The sequence below is a fragment of the Trichogramma pretiosum genome, unplaced genomic scaffold (assembly GCF_000599845.2).
Source record: "Trichogramma pretiosum strain Unisexual culture from Peru unplaced genomic scaffold, Tpre_2.0 scaffold7, whole genome shotgun sequence".
Taxonomy (NCBI): Eukaryota; Metazoa; Arthropoda; class Insecta; order Hymenoptera; family Trichogrammatidae; genus Trichogramma; species Trichogramma pretiosum.
This window is the reverse complement of record NW_019641639.1, coordinates 2,822,565-2,841,646: the sequence shown is the minus strand read 5'-3', so window position 1 is coordinate 2,841,646 and position 19,082 is coordinate 2,822,565. Positions and strand designations below refer to the sequence as shown.

The 19,082-nt window shown below is 41.6% G+C and overlaps 3 protein-coding genes across 3 annotated transcripts in view; 1 reads left to right on the top strand and 2 right to left on the bottom strand.

Annotated features, from left to right (window-relative positions):
* The window catches only part of LOC106648479 (fibrillin-2), a 94,738-nt gene that overhangs the window by 15,500 nt on the left and 60,156 nt on the right, over nucleotides 1–19,082 (top strand). The window lies entirely within an intron of this gene.
* On the bottom strand, nucleotides 1,897–3,591 carry LOC106648633 (zinc finger protein OZF-like). Its single transcript, XM_014365678.2, has 3 exons — nucleotides 3,383–3,591; nucleotides 3,205–3,319; nucleotides 1,897–3,101 (listed from the first exon to the last, which is right to left on the bottom strand). Exons 1-3 carry the CDS (start codon nucleotides 3,418–3,420, stop codon nucleotides 2,010–2,012), a joined length of 1,245 nt encoding a protein of 414 aa, XP_014221164.1. The 5' UTR covers nucleotides 3,421–3,591; the 3' UTR covers nucleotides 1,897–2,009.
* LOC106648634 lies at nucleotides 7,569–8,255 on the bottom strand. Its single transcript, XM_014365679.2, has 2 exons — nucleotides 7,888–8,255; nucleotides 7,569–7,797 (listed from the first exon to the last, which is right to left on the bottom strand). Exons 1-2 carry the CDS (start codon nucleotides 8,093–8,095, stop codon nucleotides 7,676–7,678), a joined length of 330 nt encoding a protein of 109 aa, XP_014221165.1. The 5' UTR covers nucleotides 8,096–8,255; the 3' UTR covers nucleotides 7,569–7,675.

Genomic DNA, 19,082 nt, shown 5'->3' with positions numbered 1-19,082 from the left:
GTGCATAAGGTAGAAGATATCTCGCGATCGAGAGAATCATCGACGAACTGCGCGCGTTTATACAAACACACGAGCTCACGCATATGTACACATTACTTATACGGTATGAATCCCTCGCTCACTGCACTCGGTGTACTTCAATCAAAGGAGAATTGCCGAATCGAATCCGATAGTCGGCTCCGCATCATCATCATCATGGTATATACGCGCAGATGTTTGCTTTACCCATGTTTGTGTGTGTGTGTGTGTGTGTATGCGGAGTTACTGCACTGGAGCACATACACACACACACACACACAGGCGCGCGTATGGCATATAAATGCAAATGATAAAAAAAAAGGGCAAACTGCGCGAATCTGCGATGCCGATGCACTGCTGCACTAATGACATTAGCGGCGATTATCGCTTAGCGAAATTAATGGATTTTAACGTACGATTTGTTTCGCCAAATGCGCCGGGGCTGATTAATTCGAAGGACGCGATCGAGAGCACTATAATTTCTGCAATTATGGGCCGGCCTTTGAGCGGAGCAATCGCAAGCATAGCCTGTAATTGATAAAAATCACGAAGTAGCCGAGACGAATCGCGCTCGGATATATTTTATACAGATGTGTCGCGAATGTAGCGGGGCTGCAGGACTTTGATACGTGCGACGAGTATATGTGTGTGTGTGTGTACATCCTCTGCGTCAAACGCGGCGGAAAAAGTGCGCACGCGTGTGCCTAGTATAAGTACGACATGCAAAAAACATATACCAGCTCGCGCGCGCGGATCCTTTTTCTCACGAACGAGCGCGGCGGAGGAGCTAAAAGTGAAACAAAACGCGATGAGAAAGGAAAACCTCAGATGTACTATGTTACGTACATATGTATGTATGTAGGTAACTTTTTTCGACTGGCAGAAAGGAGGCGAAAAAAAGAACGAGGAGGAGGAGCAGGATGGAAAGAAACGTCAGAGCGAACTTTTAGCCTTTATACCGCTGCGAGTTTCAGCGAGCAAGTTGTACATACGCCGCTGAGTGCAAGTTTCTTGTCCCTTTTTTTTACTCTCTCTCTCTTAGAATCTAGCAGTAGCCGCACGAGTGTGTAATAACATACTAACGGCCAAGAGGTATAGAGTTTTTTGGAGGCTCAGAGATAGAGAAAGAGAGACAGAGATGCTGCTGGTCCGTGAAACCAATTCGTTTTCCTTGCGTGTGTTTTCTTCTTCTACTCTGTGGCTCTGCGCACGTGTAATTATCTCGTGAGATATGACGCATATATGACACACACACACACGTAGAGAGGGAGAGGAGAGGTTCCTTTGGCAGATGACAGAAGATGAAAGAAAACCCGCTACCAATACCTTGGTAAAGAGCTTATCTACTGCAATCGTGATTATTTATAAAATTACGCATTGATGATGATAAAGTAATACATAGTCTGATTTAAAAATGATAAATGTTCAACTCGGAATACGAGTGACAAATTAAAAGAATAATAGATTCTAAGAACAATAGTAGTTGAACAACGAGTAGTTGATCAGAGACGAGCGATTATAAGATATGCCTTGCATCGGATCTCAATTGTCACTACTTATACCGAGTTTTTTTATCGACCCTTGATGCCATTGAATTTTTAGAGCGTCAGCGAATCAGTTGAAAAAGTCAGCGTGCAAAGTTATGTAATTCGAGGCAAGTCTTTTTTACAATCATATACCAATAGGGAGTAGATAATTAAGAAATATTTTTTATTTTTGACTTAATGTGTGAAAGGTGAAAGGAAAATTTTTCAAAATGAAAAAAAAATGTATACAGTTTGAAACACTTTATTAGTCTTTACAAAATAGAATGATATTTATGCAAAGGATGTTCTAAAATTATATTGATAACTCGTGCGAATAGAGTCTTTATTGCGTCCAATAGTTTCCGGAAAAATATCACGCTTTTAAGGTTTATTATGACTGCTTTCATGTACTGTCATAATGTGACCTTTGACTACATTTTGGTATTAAATGACTTGTGATATGTCTCAAATTCTTCGAATCTCAAATTCGAAGGGTTTGCTGCGATCATGGACTAAACGTATGTGTCTATTCAGATTACTTTTTAGTCCAAATGATTTATGACAAATTTCACATTCGAAGGGTTTATTCTGATTGTGAACTGTATCAATGTGAATTTCGAGATGACCTGCGTGTCCGAATGATTTGTGACAAATGTCACACTCAAAAGGTTTGATACAATTATGTACTATATTTATGTGTTTATTGAGGTTATCTATTCGTTCAAATGATTTGTGACAAATTTCACATTCGAAGGGTTTGCTACGATCATGAACTGCACTTACATGCCTTTTAAGTTTACTTCGGTATCCAAAGTATTTGTGACAAATTTCACACTCAAAAGGTTTGCTACAATTATGTACTGTATTTAAGTGAGATTTAAGGCAATCCTTGCGGCCAAATGATTTGTGGCAATCGTCACATTTGAAGGGTTTAATACGATAATGTACTGCATTTATGTGCCTGTTCAGAATAGATTTTTGTCCAAATAATTTGTGACACATATCACATTCGAAGGGTTTGCTGCGATCATGGACTGAACTTATATGTCTATTTAGATGACTTTTATGAGTAAATGATTTATGACATGTCTCACATACGAAGGGTTTGCTAAGATCATGTACTGTATTCATGTGAATTTTGAGAGTATTTTTTCGGCTAAATGATTTGTGACAAATCTCACATTTAATTGGTATAATGGTCTTATGTGTCGAATGGATATGTGTTTTTATACTTGTTTCTCCTTTACACGTTTCTTGACACACATTTCCCCTTTCAAATATATTTTTTTTATCAAATATTTTCACCCTTCCGGACTCGTCAAGCGTTAATCGGGATTTTTCTTGAAATGCACATTGATGATCGTAGTTGAATCCTTTTTTTATTAAAATTATGAGATTTTTTTCAATCAAGTCTCTGGTCTGATTTTGATTTTCCACTTTCACAACAAGTGGGTAATTTTGATTCTCAATTTTGCAGATGGTGGTCGATAATGACTTCTGTTCGAGTTTAACATATCTGCACTCAAAATCTATAAATATTTTTTTATCCAAGTTTTCCTGTAACACAATAGTTTCATTGATGTGATTTTCTTGAAATTAAAATTGCACAATAGTTTTAAATAACAGAAAATTAGAGAATAATTCAAATCATTAAACTCACCGATGATTTGTAAAACGGGCATGTTTCCAAGTTTTCGACTTTGCAAGAGTCCACTGAATCTAAAGCATAATCGTCACCTGCATTCTTCAAAGTATCGCTTGGTTCTTCCTTCACTCTGAGTAAAAATGAAATTGGATTTTAAATAAAATTATTACAATATGTTTAAAAATATTTATACCTAACGGCGTCCTCGCTACTTTCAATCGCTCGCTTCATTGTATAACGTATTCACAGTGAATTTTTGCGATGCACACCGAGAAAATATTAGAGGTTATAAGCCTCGAGGTTATGTGTCTCAAGTTCAGATAGAGACCTACACTCCATTACTGATATTATTTGTAAACACTTGCTCGCTGCAGGAATTTATCTCTTCGCTACAGCGACCGAACGCACTACTCGTGTAGTACACTAGTGGCATTGATGAGGAGACTCTGTGCGATTGTGCTCCTTTACTTGGCGATACGTTCCCCCTCCATCTCGACCCTTCCATAAGCAGAAATGTCTATGCGATATGTGTAGAGGTCCTCGCGTGTCATTAAAACTGTAACAACGAAATTCCATTGAAAATTTGCATTTACCAGTTGCACATATAGCTTAAATTATACTTAAGAAAATAAATAATAACCTAAACTTTGTATTAACTTATTTCATTTTCGGGCTTCTCGTGGTTCTGCTACTTGATTGCAATGTGCATAATATTTGCTAGCATCATAAAGCAATGCATCGAGCGCAGATCTCCGCACGCGCAAAGATTACGATGTAAAAAGTATGTAAATGTATTACACGTCATGAGGGCGCACTGCCGCACTCTGTGTAATAGACACGACCGGTTCTTTATCGAATCGAACGTCCAGAAATATTCTCCAAAATGTAACTTTAGAAAAAAAAGTCTAACATACATTTTCTCAAAATTTTGAGCAGTATGTCACCTCGAGTAGCGCTGCTCTTACGCAAAGAAACGTAAAATCTAACCCGATTCGATTCTTTCTTGACATTATACGAAAAAAGCTCTCCGAATTTTCGAGCGCAGTAAAAGTCCGGATCGAGTTCGATTTGATTTTGACTCTTACTTTTTTCTCTCCATATACTTTCTGTCTTTGAAAACTTGGCAAATCTCCGATAAAAAATGTACTCAAAACTTTCATTCTAAATTCACGTGTCACGGCAACTAGATTCGACACAGAACCAGCCATATACACATTAGCGGCACACATATGCGCGTGTAGCTGTTTATATATTTGTACTCGTGTGAGTGCGTGTGCTGCTGCTGCATCGGGGGCGCCTGTACAGCGCGAGAGGCTGCGTTGCAGTACATATAATATACTTATCGCTAGAAATGTGTTCTCGCGTTACATTAAGACTTTTTTTTTATGTTCGCGCGTGTATATGTATTAGGTACGCATGTGCGCACGCGAGCTTCCACACGTACGCACGCACAGACTCGTTGAGTTTTCCCGAAACCCGCGCGGATATACATGCGCCAGCTTGCCTACACATGATACGAGTATAAGCTCGCCCGATGCGGATGCTGCATTTGCTCACACACACTCACGTTGATGTTGTATGCAGCAGTTGTCTGTGCGTTTGTGTGTGTATGCATCATCGGGTGATGGACGACCCCGAGATGTTCGAGGGTAGATTGGAGCTCCTCCGACTTACGAAGAAAGAAAAAAAATGTTCATTTCTCGGCCGACATCGCTCGGCCCATAAAGCACCGCGAGGATAATATTACGTATGCTGCAACGGCTGCTGCTGCTGCTGTACTACACGGAACACTCACTGCAGCCCGCAAAGAGCGAGTGAAGCCAACAAATGGATATACGCAAATATTTGCGGGCACATCGCGAATGTTTACAAGTATATGTATTGCTACCGAGAGCTGAATTGTTTATTGGATTTCGCTGCGGCTATATATATGCGCAGAAAAAGCTCAGCAATCAACGTTGAATCCCAATTAAATAATATAGCATATAGGCGAGTGATTTTTCCGGCGTACGGAGTACCGATCCATATTCTGTTGCGCAGTAATAATACGTGATACCAATGCTTTTCGGAGATATTTATATCTATACCCACGTTCCAAAATTTTTTGCACGACTCGCGGACATCGGTCGATAATTTACGTGTATGATATATCTAGCCGACGCCTATATTCATATTTAAGCCTTCTCTCAATAGAGAGAGATCGCGTATAGTCAGCGATAATAAACCGCGCGCGAATACGTCGTCTTTCTCCGCAGCGGATCGCGCCGACTCAGCTCAAAGCACACAGCCGTGCGATATCCTATACAACTTCTTCCTCTCTCTTTTTTTCTTCCTTCTTTGATTAACGATCTTTCGACGCGCTCGTGTAACTCACACGCGCTTACACTAACACAGGTGCAAAAGTCACCTTTGCCCCCCGCGCACACCCTCGCGAAAGACGGATAAAAATGGTCAAAGTTCGAATTTTGTAAATAAGTAAAATAAAAAACGCATCTGCTGCTGCTGCTTGCTGGGATAACAACGATCAACGTATCTCTTTCCCTTGCCAAACAGTGGAAAGGAAAACTTTTGTTCTTCTTTTCCCACTACTGTCACCGCGTTGCCACCGCCGCGGCTTTAACCGCGCGCGCACAGACACACAGAGACGCACACAAAAGCGAGAGGAAGAAGAGTAAGGAAGAGGAAAAAAAAACATAGACGCGGCAGCGGCACACATACACAGATAGAGAGAGAGAGACAGAGACGAAGGCAAAGAAAACAGAAGAAAGAGAGAAAAAGCTGCAGCAGCGACGAAGAAAATTGCAAAGTTTTCAGCTGCCGCCTCGTTTGCACTAGCACGATAAATTAACGTCAGAAACAGCGATCGCGTATACGATTTTTTTCCCTTTTCGTGCGCAGACGAGAGGTAGGTAGGCAGAGAGAGTTCCGAAGTAATAGGGAGGAGCGGGAGAGCAAGTAACGCACTCTATTTTTCAAAGCTTCAAGCAGATGCGTAAACTCGATGTTTAATGCAGACGCGACTGCTACTACTATACTACGAGTTACGCTGGAATGGCTGAGATAAAAAAAGAAGACTCGACTCGGAGAGATCGAAAATTTTTCTCCTTTTTCTGCGAGACAGCTTTTAATTTGCGTAGTGGTAGTTGGTAGTTGCTTATACGCACGAAATGAATTATTACGTATTAGCCCGCGAGGCTTATGTTTCTGCTGGCCTTTATTATTTTGCCAAAGCTCTCGATATAACGCGCGAGTCTTCGGACTCCGGTATATACATTATACATATAAACTGCGCCCGAGCAAAATTTCCCATTCGGTCTCTCTCGCTCGCTCGTGTAGTGCGTGCCTGCTTAAACAAAAGCTGCCTGGCCTGCTCGCTCGCCACCGCGTTTGTAAAATACGATTTAGCGGCCCGAGCGCGATAATGCGTGTGTGCATGCAGCACGAGTGAGTGAGAGAGAGAGAGGCACATAATTATTGGTGTGTCCCGCTCGCGAGTAAGCGACGCGACATTATGCAGAAAGCTCGCTCGCTCGTCGACGTGTGCGCTTTAGCACAATTGCACAATGCTCGAGCTGTCGTCGGCGCGGCTGTACCGATCCTCGTGCTGCTGCTGCTTGCGGTCGAGCCCGCATGTACTATACGTGTGTGTGTGTGTGTGATATAATGCATTCAACGCGCTCTGGACGTGCTGCGAAATACGATTTTTCGAGCGCGACAGACGACGACGAGGAAGAAAAAAATATTCAACGCGTGCGTGATAATTATTATATCAAAACGAGGATTAATATATGTATTCGTCGAGCTGGCTGTCGAGTCACGTATACGTACAAACTTACTTAAGAGTCTGAAAGGAAAAGAGAAAAATGACGAAAAGCGGAGGAGGAGGAGGAGGTGGTGGTGGGCTCGCCAGTCGCCCTTCGCGCGCAGACACGCGCGTCTCTCTCGCTTATACAACTATATAACCGTCCAACGAGTCCGATTCGATTGCGCTCACAAATTGGCACTTTGCGCGCTCGACCGAAAGTATATACATACATACATACCTGCCTTGGTATATAATTGGCAATGTCGCGACTGCTGCGCTATACATACCCCCCCTTGTAGTGTGTGTGTGTGTGACGCGAAGGCTACTGTATGCCGGTAGCCATGTAGCATTCATTACGGGTATTGTGTCCTACGTACACGTAACAATCGGAAAAATGGGTTATTAATATCCGGGATTTTTCGTTTGTTTTTTCCGCGTTGTATTCTTTTTGTTGTTGCGAGCTCGTTTGATGAGGGAATAGGGTGTGTGTGTGTTTGGGGATCGATAAATTCTTTGTCGAGAGCTCCGAACGCGGAAAATATGCGTGAGGGAAGGAAGAATTTTGTACGCCGAGCAACTTTGTTTTCGACATTTCGCGAGCATTTTTTTTATTTTTAATCTTTATACATAATTTTCGATTGCAAAAGTGGAGAAATGAAAAATTGTGCATAGTTATGGGGTTCAGACGCATCGGCACTTTCCATCGTCACAGGTGGCCCTCTTACGTGGCTTCTGGTCGGCGCAGTAGGCCCCGCAGACGATGTCATCGACCACGTCGCAGGGTCGATCTTCCGACGCGTTCACTTGAAAACAAAATAAAAAAGGTCTCGCTGTAGTCACCTTATAAATATTTCATTTGTTGTAAAATAAATATAAAAATTTGCATTTCTCACGATCATCGTCGTAATTGACTTTCGGCCCCTCTCCTCCCTCGTCGTAACTGACTTTTGGACCCTCTCCTTCCTCGTCGTAAGTAACTTTCGGCCCAGCTTCTTCCTCTTGGTCGTAATTGACTTTTGGCTCCTCTTGGCAGTGAGCGCGATCGTCGATCGCGACCATCAGTACCAGTACCAGCGATAAAACAGTTGTCGGACACTTCATGGCTTTGTATATACGGTTCGGTTTCTTTCGCGTTTACGAGCCTCCTCTAGCTCCTTATATTAGCCACGCGTCGTCCAATACATATATTTATCGATACCAATAGGTATATATAAACTTTGACGCGTTGACAGTCGACGTTTTCCTTTGTCATTACTCATGTGCGCGGCGACAACGGCTGCGGCGGCTTCGAGTCGCGTCAGATAACGCGAGAGAGACATATTTATTTTAATTGCGGTGCAGTAGTCGAGGCTTTTTTTTTAATATTATACACCCGAACAAATTGGCTCGTAAGTTTTTTATTATTACTTTTTTTTTGTCAACTTCTTTTTTTCCCGAGTTATAAGTTATAAAATAAATAGTACGAGTTTATATATTGTATACATATAAGCAGCAGCGCCAATAAATTCAAATACTCACTCATAAAGCCATAGTGTGGTAGATAGGTAGTCGCGGTGAATTAAGGCATCTCTCTCTCTCCCTCGCTCGTATACGTTATATAGTAAAATATAAGCTGCTGTTATATACGTTTGCCAACGGATTTCGCTATTAGCCGAGCGCTGCGGAGCTTGCAGTATCCTATACGTGTGTGCCTTAGCGACAGCTCGCTGAAAAAGAGCTATACAAGGTATATATGTGTGTATACTGCCATAAGAAGCTCCGATAAAATGTCTATAATTATCATCGCGCTCCGGCTATTACGTGCGCGAAATGTCTGTATATTTCTTAACGGTACATAAATGAAAATACTTGTTTTGCCTTTTCTCTCTCTCTCTCTCTCTCTCTCTTTCGTCGAGCAGCAGCGGCAGCAGCTCTTATTACCCGACAACAACAACGACGCTAACAGCAACGACTTGAAAATGAAGTTTTAACTCTTTTTCCCTCTCTCTCTCTCTCTCTCTTGCTCAGAGCTCGACTCACTCTCGGTATAGTAGTATATAGTGAGCGTCGAAGCGAAGAAGAAAAAATTTATCGATATTTAGTTCAACAGTTATTATTATTATTTTTCATTCATCGTCGTTGTTATTTTTTTTCTCTCTCTCTTTCCACTCGTAAAATTGTGTAAAACGATCTTTCGCCATTATGCAGCACTTAGCCGGTGCACTTAGGCCTCTAGAGAGAGAGGCGTTGAAAAGCTTCGCAGAGTATATATGCTGTTCGTGTGCAATAATACTACCGATCGGCTCGAAATACCATACGGGCGCATGAAATTGAATAAGAAACGTATATGCAGTATGCGTACGTGAAGTGAAAACTCGATCGCTCCTACACATACACAATACACATACCTACGCATTCGATATGTATACAAAATTCAGCTGAATCTATAAGGTGACGATAATTTTTAGGGCCTTCAACTACTTTCTAATCTGCGGCTTCTCTCTCTACGTATATAGTTTGGCTTTTCCACGTGCGGTGCCTGTAATTGTTATTGTCACACGTCGCCAGGCACACCATAACTGCACAGTCGATCCAAGGCACTCACGTCGAGTCGCGCGATGATCGCTTTTGACGTTTATATAGTACTATAGCTCGTATAGCTATAGAGGCGTGACCGCGAAATAAGAGCGAAATAATAATGCGCTGCCTGTCACACACTTTCATTGGCAATCATCGCGATTGCTCGAGCGACGACGATTAGAGAGGTCAGGCGCGTGTGCGATATCTGCTATGCACGATCTAACTGTAGCTATATCCATCGATCGATCGAGAGAATCGTAATTTTTTTCTCGCGAAAAAGAAGAGGAGGAGAGAAAAAAGCACGACGAGACGCTTTCATATTATATGTACGCGCGCACGTACGGGCGGTATATAAATTTTCACTTTTTTCGCGCGCGCGCGCGCCTATCTAGCGGTTTTGCCGATATATGCGCACACGCATAAAAGTGTGTGTGTATACGCGACGCGGCGGGGCCGTCGTCGTGGCCGTGACCACACTCTGCACTGCAATCCGTTATCCGCTCACACACACACGCACACGCCGGCCAAGTCGAGTATGTATATTATACGAGCGCGATCGCGAAGAGCTGCACTCGAGAGGCAGCCGAGCTACATTGCCATACACGTGTTAATAAATTGCTCGCGCGCGGGAGAGAGAGAGACAGATTATTATGCGTATACGAAAAAATAAAAGGAAAGTCGTTCGATTATTATTATTACCCGAGATGATGGTCGTTTCCTCGAGTGTATATGGTTCCTAAAAGGGCCTTGCCTCGAATATAGAGGCTAGCCTATATCAACGATTCACAGGAGGTAAGGGAGGTAGGAGGGGCAATGGCATCGTGTACTGCTGCTGTTGTTCCGAGGAAGCTTAATTAAATTCCACAACGCGCGGCACGCAAGACGTAACAACGCAACGTAATGGACACAAGAGACGCTTATCCGAGAAATAGCTCGATCCGGTCAATGAGTTTCGGTCCGATAAACGCGTACCGCGCGCGACTCTCAAAGCCTATCTCTCTCTCTCAATAATATCCCGTTTAATGTACATTCATAGCCGATTTAGGACCCAATATATACAATCTATATGTATATATCCGCTAAATTGAAAATACTTGTATTTCTCGCTTTTGCTTATATACCCTACAAAATTAGCATAAAAGGTCAAGGGCCTGTTATAAATCGTCGCGGCTGTAATATAAGCTATACGAGTCACGCGTTTGCCCCTTTACCACGAGCCACGTACGGTATAAGTGCGCGTCGTCGTCCCCCCGTAGCGGCGGCCCTTATCGCGTTTACGTATATATTTTACTACTACTACTATAGCCCCGTGTGCAATGCACCCGGCGGCGGTAGCGGCATGGCCTTATCTCACGCACATACGCGTTTGTCACCCGGTATGTGATCCTCGAAGCTCGTACACACACGCGCGTACATATATATTCTCTTCTTTTTTGGTCGCGTGAAATAATTAGCTACCGTGCTACACTCACACACACACACACACACACAGACAAACGAAGGTGAAGCAGGTAATACACGAGCCGGGCGCGCGAGTAAATCGTTACGATACAGCTCGCAGACGTATAATACGTATCTCTCTCTCTGTGCGGGACTGATTTTTATCGCAGCTGCTCCGGGGAATTTATTTTATTTTATCTCGCACTCGCTCGAGGACCAATTATTGCTCACCCCGCGAATTAATCACTGCAGCTAGCCCAGGGAAACCCCTACCTCCCCGCTTCGATAAAGTTCAATTAAAATGTTTATATCGCGAGAGAACCTTAATCGAAGACCAAAATAAAAAAAAAAGAAAAGAATCTCGCCGCTGTACGACTTTTTCCTTCATCTCCTTCTTCTTATTCTTCTGCTCGCCTTCCTTTTTTTTGATCTTTTACTTTATCCGCTGAGAGAGATCGACAAGATGCACGATCGGGCGCGATTCAAGAGACTGATATTACGGCACACGGAATTATCAAATCATTTTTCAAAGTGTGCGTCAAGGCCGCGCCGGCCGATGATGCACCACCACTGATCGATATATAATATAATATGATAATAATAATCATAATAATAATAATAATAAGAAGAAGACAATAAGGTGTGTGTGCGTGTGTGTGTATGGATCGCGACCAGGATCGTTATATACGCACAATGTCAGCGCGCGCGAAAAAGTGCATCAACGACGGGGGACGCGACGCGATACGCCAAAGCCAAAGTGTTAAGAAGCGAAGAATCAGAAAGAGAGAGAAAGAAAAAAATAGAGGGCCCATTATAATCGCGCGTACTGTATACACTTAACAAAGATCTCTTTCATTTTTACCCCCTCGTTTCTCTTTCTCTCTCGCGCGAGCGAGAGTCCATCAAGGTCTGCGATTTTTTTTACCTCGTTTTATATATAGCTCATCACTCGCGCGCACGCGCGGGCTCTCGGAGCGTGAAACTTTCTTATATACAGATACGTCTGCATCAACCTTTTTTTATATTATTTTCATTTTTTTTACGTGTACATACACACACAAGCGCGTATCTGGCTCGTTTCAAAAGGTTAAGTATATATATAGCACATATCCATCAGAGCGAGCTTCTTTTCTTCATCCCGAAGGAAGAAAATTAACCCGACGCGCTGTATACACCAGCTTGGATCGTTGCCGCTTCTTCTTTAGGGTTTTTTTTTCTTCCCTTCGCATCCACGTATTGATTGCTCGAGCCCGGAGAGTAGAAACAAAAAAAAATTGAAAAATAGAATTACACCTCGATCGGAGCTACAGGCACATCCTATCCGAAGCAATAAAAAAAAGATTCGAAAAATTTTATATTTCAATAAGCATTATTTTGTTATTTACAAGACACACGTCCGACGGCGTATGGTATATATTATAAAGGCTTCTCTCGGCTCGGGAGGATTTATAGTTTTTAAAATGCACAAGCCCGGCGCGGCAGAGTCCATTACACTTTTATGGCTATTGCAATTGACCTGCACGCCATTCGCGCGCGCGAGGCAGTGTTGTATATATGTGTGTGTCTTAAAAAGCGCGTTATTTTCTCCTCCCGAGCTTCTCTCTCTCTCGCACGTCCTATACGTGTTCCTTACTCGCTGCAGCTGCAGTGTATTCGAGTTTATATATATACGTTCGAAGGTAAAGCCGAAAAACAAAAAAAAAAGAGAGGCGATGGCAGTCGATCTCCATTAAGCAGGATCCTCGTTAAATCGTCGCGCACGCGATACACTTGACACGATATTTCACCCGAAGAGCTCGTATCCATTAAAAAAAAAAAAAAAAAGAAAAAAAGGATAAGAGTAGCGTGATCGGCCTGTTTTTTGTTAAATTTCTTATATAAAAAGGATATCACGCGTACGTATAATAATTGAAAAACGCGTGTACGCGATCATGCCGTTAAAGGCCAAATTTCCATCCATTAAACGCGGATCGAAGGAAAAGTAAGAGTCTCTCGTCGTGTGCATGCGTGCGCGACACTGCGCGAACTGCAGCAGCAGCGGGCACACAATCGGGTAAATCTAAATCACGTTGAAAAAGCCTAATGGGTAAAGTTTCGGGGAGGCGGCTCCGATTAATGAAGCCGACTTTGATTATCGGGATAATCGTATGAGCTGTGCGCAGCGCAGTAATGCCTGTATATAGCGCAGTCGCACACGAACGAGGGAGTGAGTGAGAGGGAGAGAGAGGAGGAGGGCGTTTAATCGCCCGTGACAGGCTACTGTATATCCAAACTATACCGTACTATTCATTTCCCTCTCTGGCCTGTATATATTCACGAGCGTCGATGGAGTTCGGCATAGTTTTTCGTATCCATCCAAGAGAGACAGAGAGAGTCTGAAAAATGAGCGACTAGATAGGCTACTATATCCCTTATTATGCGTGTAATAAAAGTTGGGGAAAACTCCTCGACTCTTTTTTTTTTTTGGGAGAAAAAAAGATGTAAACGTCGCGCTCCACGACCTAGAAAAGTTAATTCTTTTTTAGATTTTTATATATATAAAAGGACCGCACGAACGAGAGGTAGGTACAACACCCCGTCGTCGTCGTAATATCTCTACTATGCTCTAGCCCAGCTCTCGAGACTTTTTTAGGATTGCCCGGGAGCCCGTGGTAAATTCGACGCGACGACGAGGAGCGACGAATTGCGAAAACGCCGAGAGTATAGTGTGTATGTAAGAGAGAAGAGCTAGGTTGGCTGTGTATGAAGAAGTGCCACATATCCGAGAGCCCAGTATAAGGTAGTTGAAATTGCAGCTGCACACACACAAACACAGAAATGCAGCGCCGCCACCTTCACCCACCCCCCATCTTCCTGCGCGCTCGTGGCTCTCGCTGTTAATTAACGCGCGTTTGTTTTCGACTTACATTCTCGGCTATGACCTTTGTTATATATAACACGTATACATATAATGTACCTGGTGTGATGTATGTGCCTCTCTTTCGCTGATATAACACGACTTTGTTGTCTCTCTCTCTCTCTCTCGCGGTGGTGGTAACTCAAGATTTCGGATAACAGCGGACTTTTTTGTCCCTTCGATTGCAAGTAATACGTCTTCTTTCCCTTTTTTCTTCTTTTTTTTATACTTTTCATTTCGAATTTACACATACGACGCGGCGCACGAACGACGAGGCTGAAAAAAAATGTGTCAGACATACATACATGTATATAGAGAGAGAGAGAACGAGATACGCGGCCCGGACAGACGTCTCTATTGTACGTATACGTGTGCAGCTAGCTGCGGGAAAGTGACTCGAAGGTGTTTGCGCGCGCGGCTAGCATAAATCCTCGTTTCTTCTCTCTCTCTCTCTCTCTCTCTCTTCTTTTTTACTTTTTTTTTTGCTCGATTTACACCTAACAATTGAAGAATATCCTATACCTGAGCACGAGTACAGTATACAGCACAGCACGCATCGGAAGATATATCTGAGTTTCGCGAGTACGCGATATAAGCTCCGTTTTTTCTTTTACTTTATTCTTTTTTTATCTCTAAAAGGGCGATGCATTGAAAAAAGCGGCGCGTTTATTATTACACAAAGCCACGTACTACATATAGCAGCAAAATCTTTCGGGTGGCTCTCTGGTATAAGGCCGTATATTATCAGGACTTGGTAGCTACGACGGGACAGGTATATATCAAGGCTAATACGTATATATAGGGTAGGCACTATCTGGAGAAGAGGAATATAGTGTCGTTGACCGAGAGAAGACGTGCGTCGTCGTCGTCGTCGTCGCAGAGAAAGCCCAGTTACATAATATAACAGTGGTAGTCGCTGGGTAGTCTTCGGGGCTATATGCGGCGCGTGGCACTTGCGGCTTTAGCCAGGACCACCGCAGCAGCAGCAGCAGACTCGAGTATACGGTGTAGAGAGCTTTGGTTTGAGAGGGTGTCAAAGCCACTGCGCACACACACACATCTACACTTGCTATATATATCTATCTGCGGGTACGTGCGCCAAGGCTGTGTGGCAGTTGTCTTATACGCAGAGAGAGAGAGAGAAGAGCCTGGCTTTTGGGCGTGCAGAGAAGCTCTTCTATATGTCTCTATCTCTCTCTCTCTCTCTCGGGCAGTTTCGAGCGGATCATAATCAAACTTTGCTCGTTATATACATACACATAGCCACATACAACTCGAGAGATAGAGACTGGGCAAGTTTTCCATTATACGCTCGTTATACGATGTGTGTGCGATTGCGGATTGCCACTACTGCTTCTATATATTATATATATTAAAAAAGTGCTGCAATCCGTGGCGAGGCATTCGCAATTGCTTCTGATCATTGCGTGTATATACGTAATAATATAAAACGAATCGCGGGGCGCGTTAAAACTGTCCACTTACTTAACTTGTAATAGCCAATCGATTGTTTGTTCCACGAAGTCGCTCGAGTGCAGCAGACCACCGAGCCTATATTAAGCGAGTCCAATCATTTTCTGCGAAAGGCATATTTGTTGCGCGAGAAAGAGAAAGAGAGAGATGTATCAACGAGCTGCTGCCTCTCTCGAGCAGTAGTGGTATACATATTGTATATAGCAATAATACAGCATCACGCAATATGCCCCTGCCAATGATAATAAGGGACTTGTCGCTTCTTCTCGTCGATATTCTGTTGCTGCTGCTGCTGCTTCTGGGTGGTCCAGCACGCGAGCCTCTCCGCAGGCAGATCCAAATCCATGAGAGAGCTGGCCCTGCGCCGCCACCGCCATGTTTACATGCCGGGCCAGGTGTGATGATACCGCTGCTGCTGCGCAAAAAATAGCCGTGATTTTTTACATCGCGGACCCTTTTCGTATATCATAAGAAGCTTTTAACGATGATTAAAGCATCTCCGGGCGGCTTATACGCACTAGCGTGCATACGGCTTATTGATACGCGATCGTTTGATTTTCGGCGCATCGATTCGAAATCCGATACAGCTCGCGAGTTTATACATACGCAAACAAAATGAAAAGGGAAAGAGTTAAATTTATCGTAAATGATCGCCGCTGCGCATCCGATATGTACAGCGTTTTATCTATGAGGTATATACAGTGCGTATGCACTAACGATGAAAACGATGGGACTGCGTCGATTTACGATAACGATCGCGACCCGTTTTTTTTCTCGCTGCTGCTGGCTTTATTGCACGCGAGTGCGTATACTATCGCGCGCGGATGTATGCATACGTGCGCTCGAGCGCCGAAAGTTAGAGATTCGCTACCGGAGATTTCTATCGCTTGGAGATAGGGTGATTCAAAAAGTGGAGTATCGTATTATGTATAGAAAATATCTTTAGAGTTAGAGCTTTAATTCGCTATTGAAGTTTGTGTCGCTTTGCAGTGGAATCGATTCATTTCTTTCATTGAGAACCCTAAAACACGGAGATTAAAAAAATTTTAATAGGTATTTTGTTCATAGATATTTTTGTGTTCCGGAGGACGAAAAATCACGTCTTTCGTTCACGCGACTGCTCATTCGGTGTTTGACGATGAGAGCCATGTTCAGATTTCGGAATGATAAATATTCGGAATCGTAAATATTCGGAATATTTAAAATTCGGAATGTTTGAAAATCGGAATATTGAAAACGGAACATGAGAAATTCGGAAAAACAAAATTTCGGAATAAAAAAATTTCGGAATGAAAAAAATTCGGAAAAATTAAAATTCGGAATCCACAAAATTTTTAATGGGAAATTTTATAGTCTACATTCTCCACTAACAATTTTGTGGATTCCGAATTTTAATTTTTCCGAATTTTTTTCATTCCGAAATTTTTTTATTCCGAAATTTTGTTTTTCCGAATTTCTCATGTTCCGTTTTCAATATTCCGATTTTCAAACATTCCGAATTTTAAATATTCCGAATATTTACGATTCCGAATATTTATCATTCCGAAATCTGAACATGGCTCAACTTTTTGACGTTTACTACAAAACTGATAATAGTTGAAAATGTACTCAAGTTTAAAATAATTAAACAATATTTATTTTAAAATTTTTCAATTATTACGATAATTATATGTAAATGGAAATTTATTGTATCTAAATCTCTAGAAAATAATCTCATTTTTTGGAAGATTTACTACTATTATGTACTCTATTTAAGTGTTGATTGAGATTACTTTTACTTGAGTATAAACGGTGACAAATCTCACATTCAAAGGATTTTCTACGTAAGTGGACCGCATTTAAATGAGTTTCAAGTTTATTCTTAGAGCCAAATGCTTTGTGACATATCTCACACTCGAAGAGTTTGTTTCGACCATGTATTGCATTCACGTGAGCTTTGAAGGTATCCTGCCGGCTGTATGACTTGCAACAAATATCACATTCGAAGGAATTTCTACGGTCATGAATTGAATTTATGTGAATTTTGAGGTTAAATTTTAGTCCAAATGATTTGTGACAAATGTCACATTGGAAGGGTTTGCTATGAGCATGTACTGCATTTATGTGACTTTTAAGGTTTTCTTTTCGTCCAAATGATTTGTGACAAATTTCACATTCAAAGAGTTTGAATGCTTTTTGTTGAGTTTGTTTGTTGAGTTTGATGCGATCATGTACTGTCCTTATGTGTTTATTAAGATTAACTCTGGTTTCCAAATGATCTGGGACAAATCTTACATTCGAAGGGTTTGATACGATCATGAACTGTATTTATGTGATATTTGAGGTTACATTTTAGTCCAAATAATTTGTGACACATATCACATTCGAAGGGTTTGCTACGATCGTGCACTGCATTTATATGTCTTTTCAGATGACTCTGTTCTTGAAACGATTTGTGACAAATTTCACATTCAAAGAGTTTGTTGCGATCGTGTACTTTCCTTATGTGTTTATTGAGATCACTCTGGTATCCAAATGATTTGTGACAAATTTCACACTCGAAAGAGTTTATACGATCATGTACTCTTCTGATGTGAGCTTTCAGGTTACCCTTTTGTGAAAATGATTTTTGACAAATATTACACTCAAAGGGTTTTTTACCTTCGTGTGCTGTACTTACATGTATTTTTAGTTTTTTTGTGTTTCCCAACGATTTGTGGCAAATAAGACATTCATACCGTGCAATTCTTTTTGGTGTTGTATAAGTATTTGTATATTTTTTCAGACTTGCTCCTGCTCTATCAGCTTCTGTGCAAATTTTTGATGTATTGGTTGATTTTTTTTCAACGGGCTTTTTACAATTTTTCACCGTTTTAAGAATGGCAAAATTTAATTCGGAGTTCATATTAAATTGACAATTATTCTCGTAGTTAAATCCTTTTTTTGTCAAAACAATTGGAATTTTTTCATTCATGTCATCGGTCTGATTTTCGTTTTCTATTTTTATATTAGGTATTTCATGTTCTGATTTGTAGATGGTTGTCGGTTGAGCCTTCAGTTCAAGTTTAACGTCTTTACATTCAAGAACTATATGTAGTTTTTTATCTAACCTCTCTTGGAATGCCACAGCTTCATTCGCATGTTTTGGCTAAAATGAAAGTTGTGAGTTAGTTTCTAATAATTTCTCAACCGAATATACTTGAAATAATTGAACTCACCGACAGTTCATGAAACGGTAATCCGGAGTTCATATTAAATTGACAATTATTCTCGTAGTTAAATCCTTTTTTTATCAAAACAATTGGAATCTTTTCATTCATGTCGTCGGTCTGATTTTTGTTTTCTATTTTTATAGTAGGTATTTCATGTTCTGATTTGTAGATGGTTGTCGGTTGAGCCTTCAGTTCAAGTTTAACGTCTTTACATTCAAAAACTATATGTAGTTTTTTATCTAACCTCTCTTCGAATGCCTCAGCCTCATTCTCATGTTTTAGCTAAAATGAAAGTTGTTAGTTAGTTTCTAATAATTTCTCAACAGAATATAATTAAAGTAATTGAACTCACCGACAGTTCATGAAACGGTAATGTTTCAAAGTTCTCGACTTTGCAAGAGTCCACAGAATATAAAACATAATCGTCACCAGTGTTCCTTAAAGTATCCCTTGGCTCTTCCTTCACCCTGAAGAACAGTCGAGTTTCATGTCAAATCGGTCAAAAGATTACAATGCAATTATAGCACAC

Bases quoted from the DNA above. Each gene is read 5' to 3' on its own strand.
- LOC106648634 (XM_014365679.2), bottom strand. From the start codon at position 8,095: ATGAAGTGTCCGACAACTGTTTTATCGCTGGTACTGGTACTGATGGTC. The intron at 7,798-7,887 runs GTGAGAAATGCA...TTTGTTTTCAAG, and splicing joins AGTCAATTACGACGATGATC to TGAACGCGTCGGAAGATCGA.
- LOC106648633 (XM_014365678.2), bottom strand. From the start codon at position 3,420: ATGAAGCGAGCGATTGAAAGTAGCGAGGACGCCGTTAG. The intron at 3,320-3,382 runs GTATAAATATTT...ATTTTTACTCAG, and splicing joins AGTAGCGAGGACGCCGTTAG to AGTGAAGGAAGAACCAAGCG. The intron at 3,102-3,204 runs GTGAGTTTAATG...ATTGTGTTACAG, and splicing joins GCCCGTTTTACAAATCATCG to GAAAACTTGGATAAAAAAAT.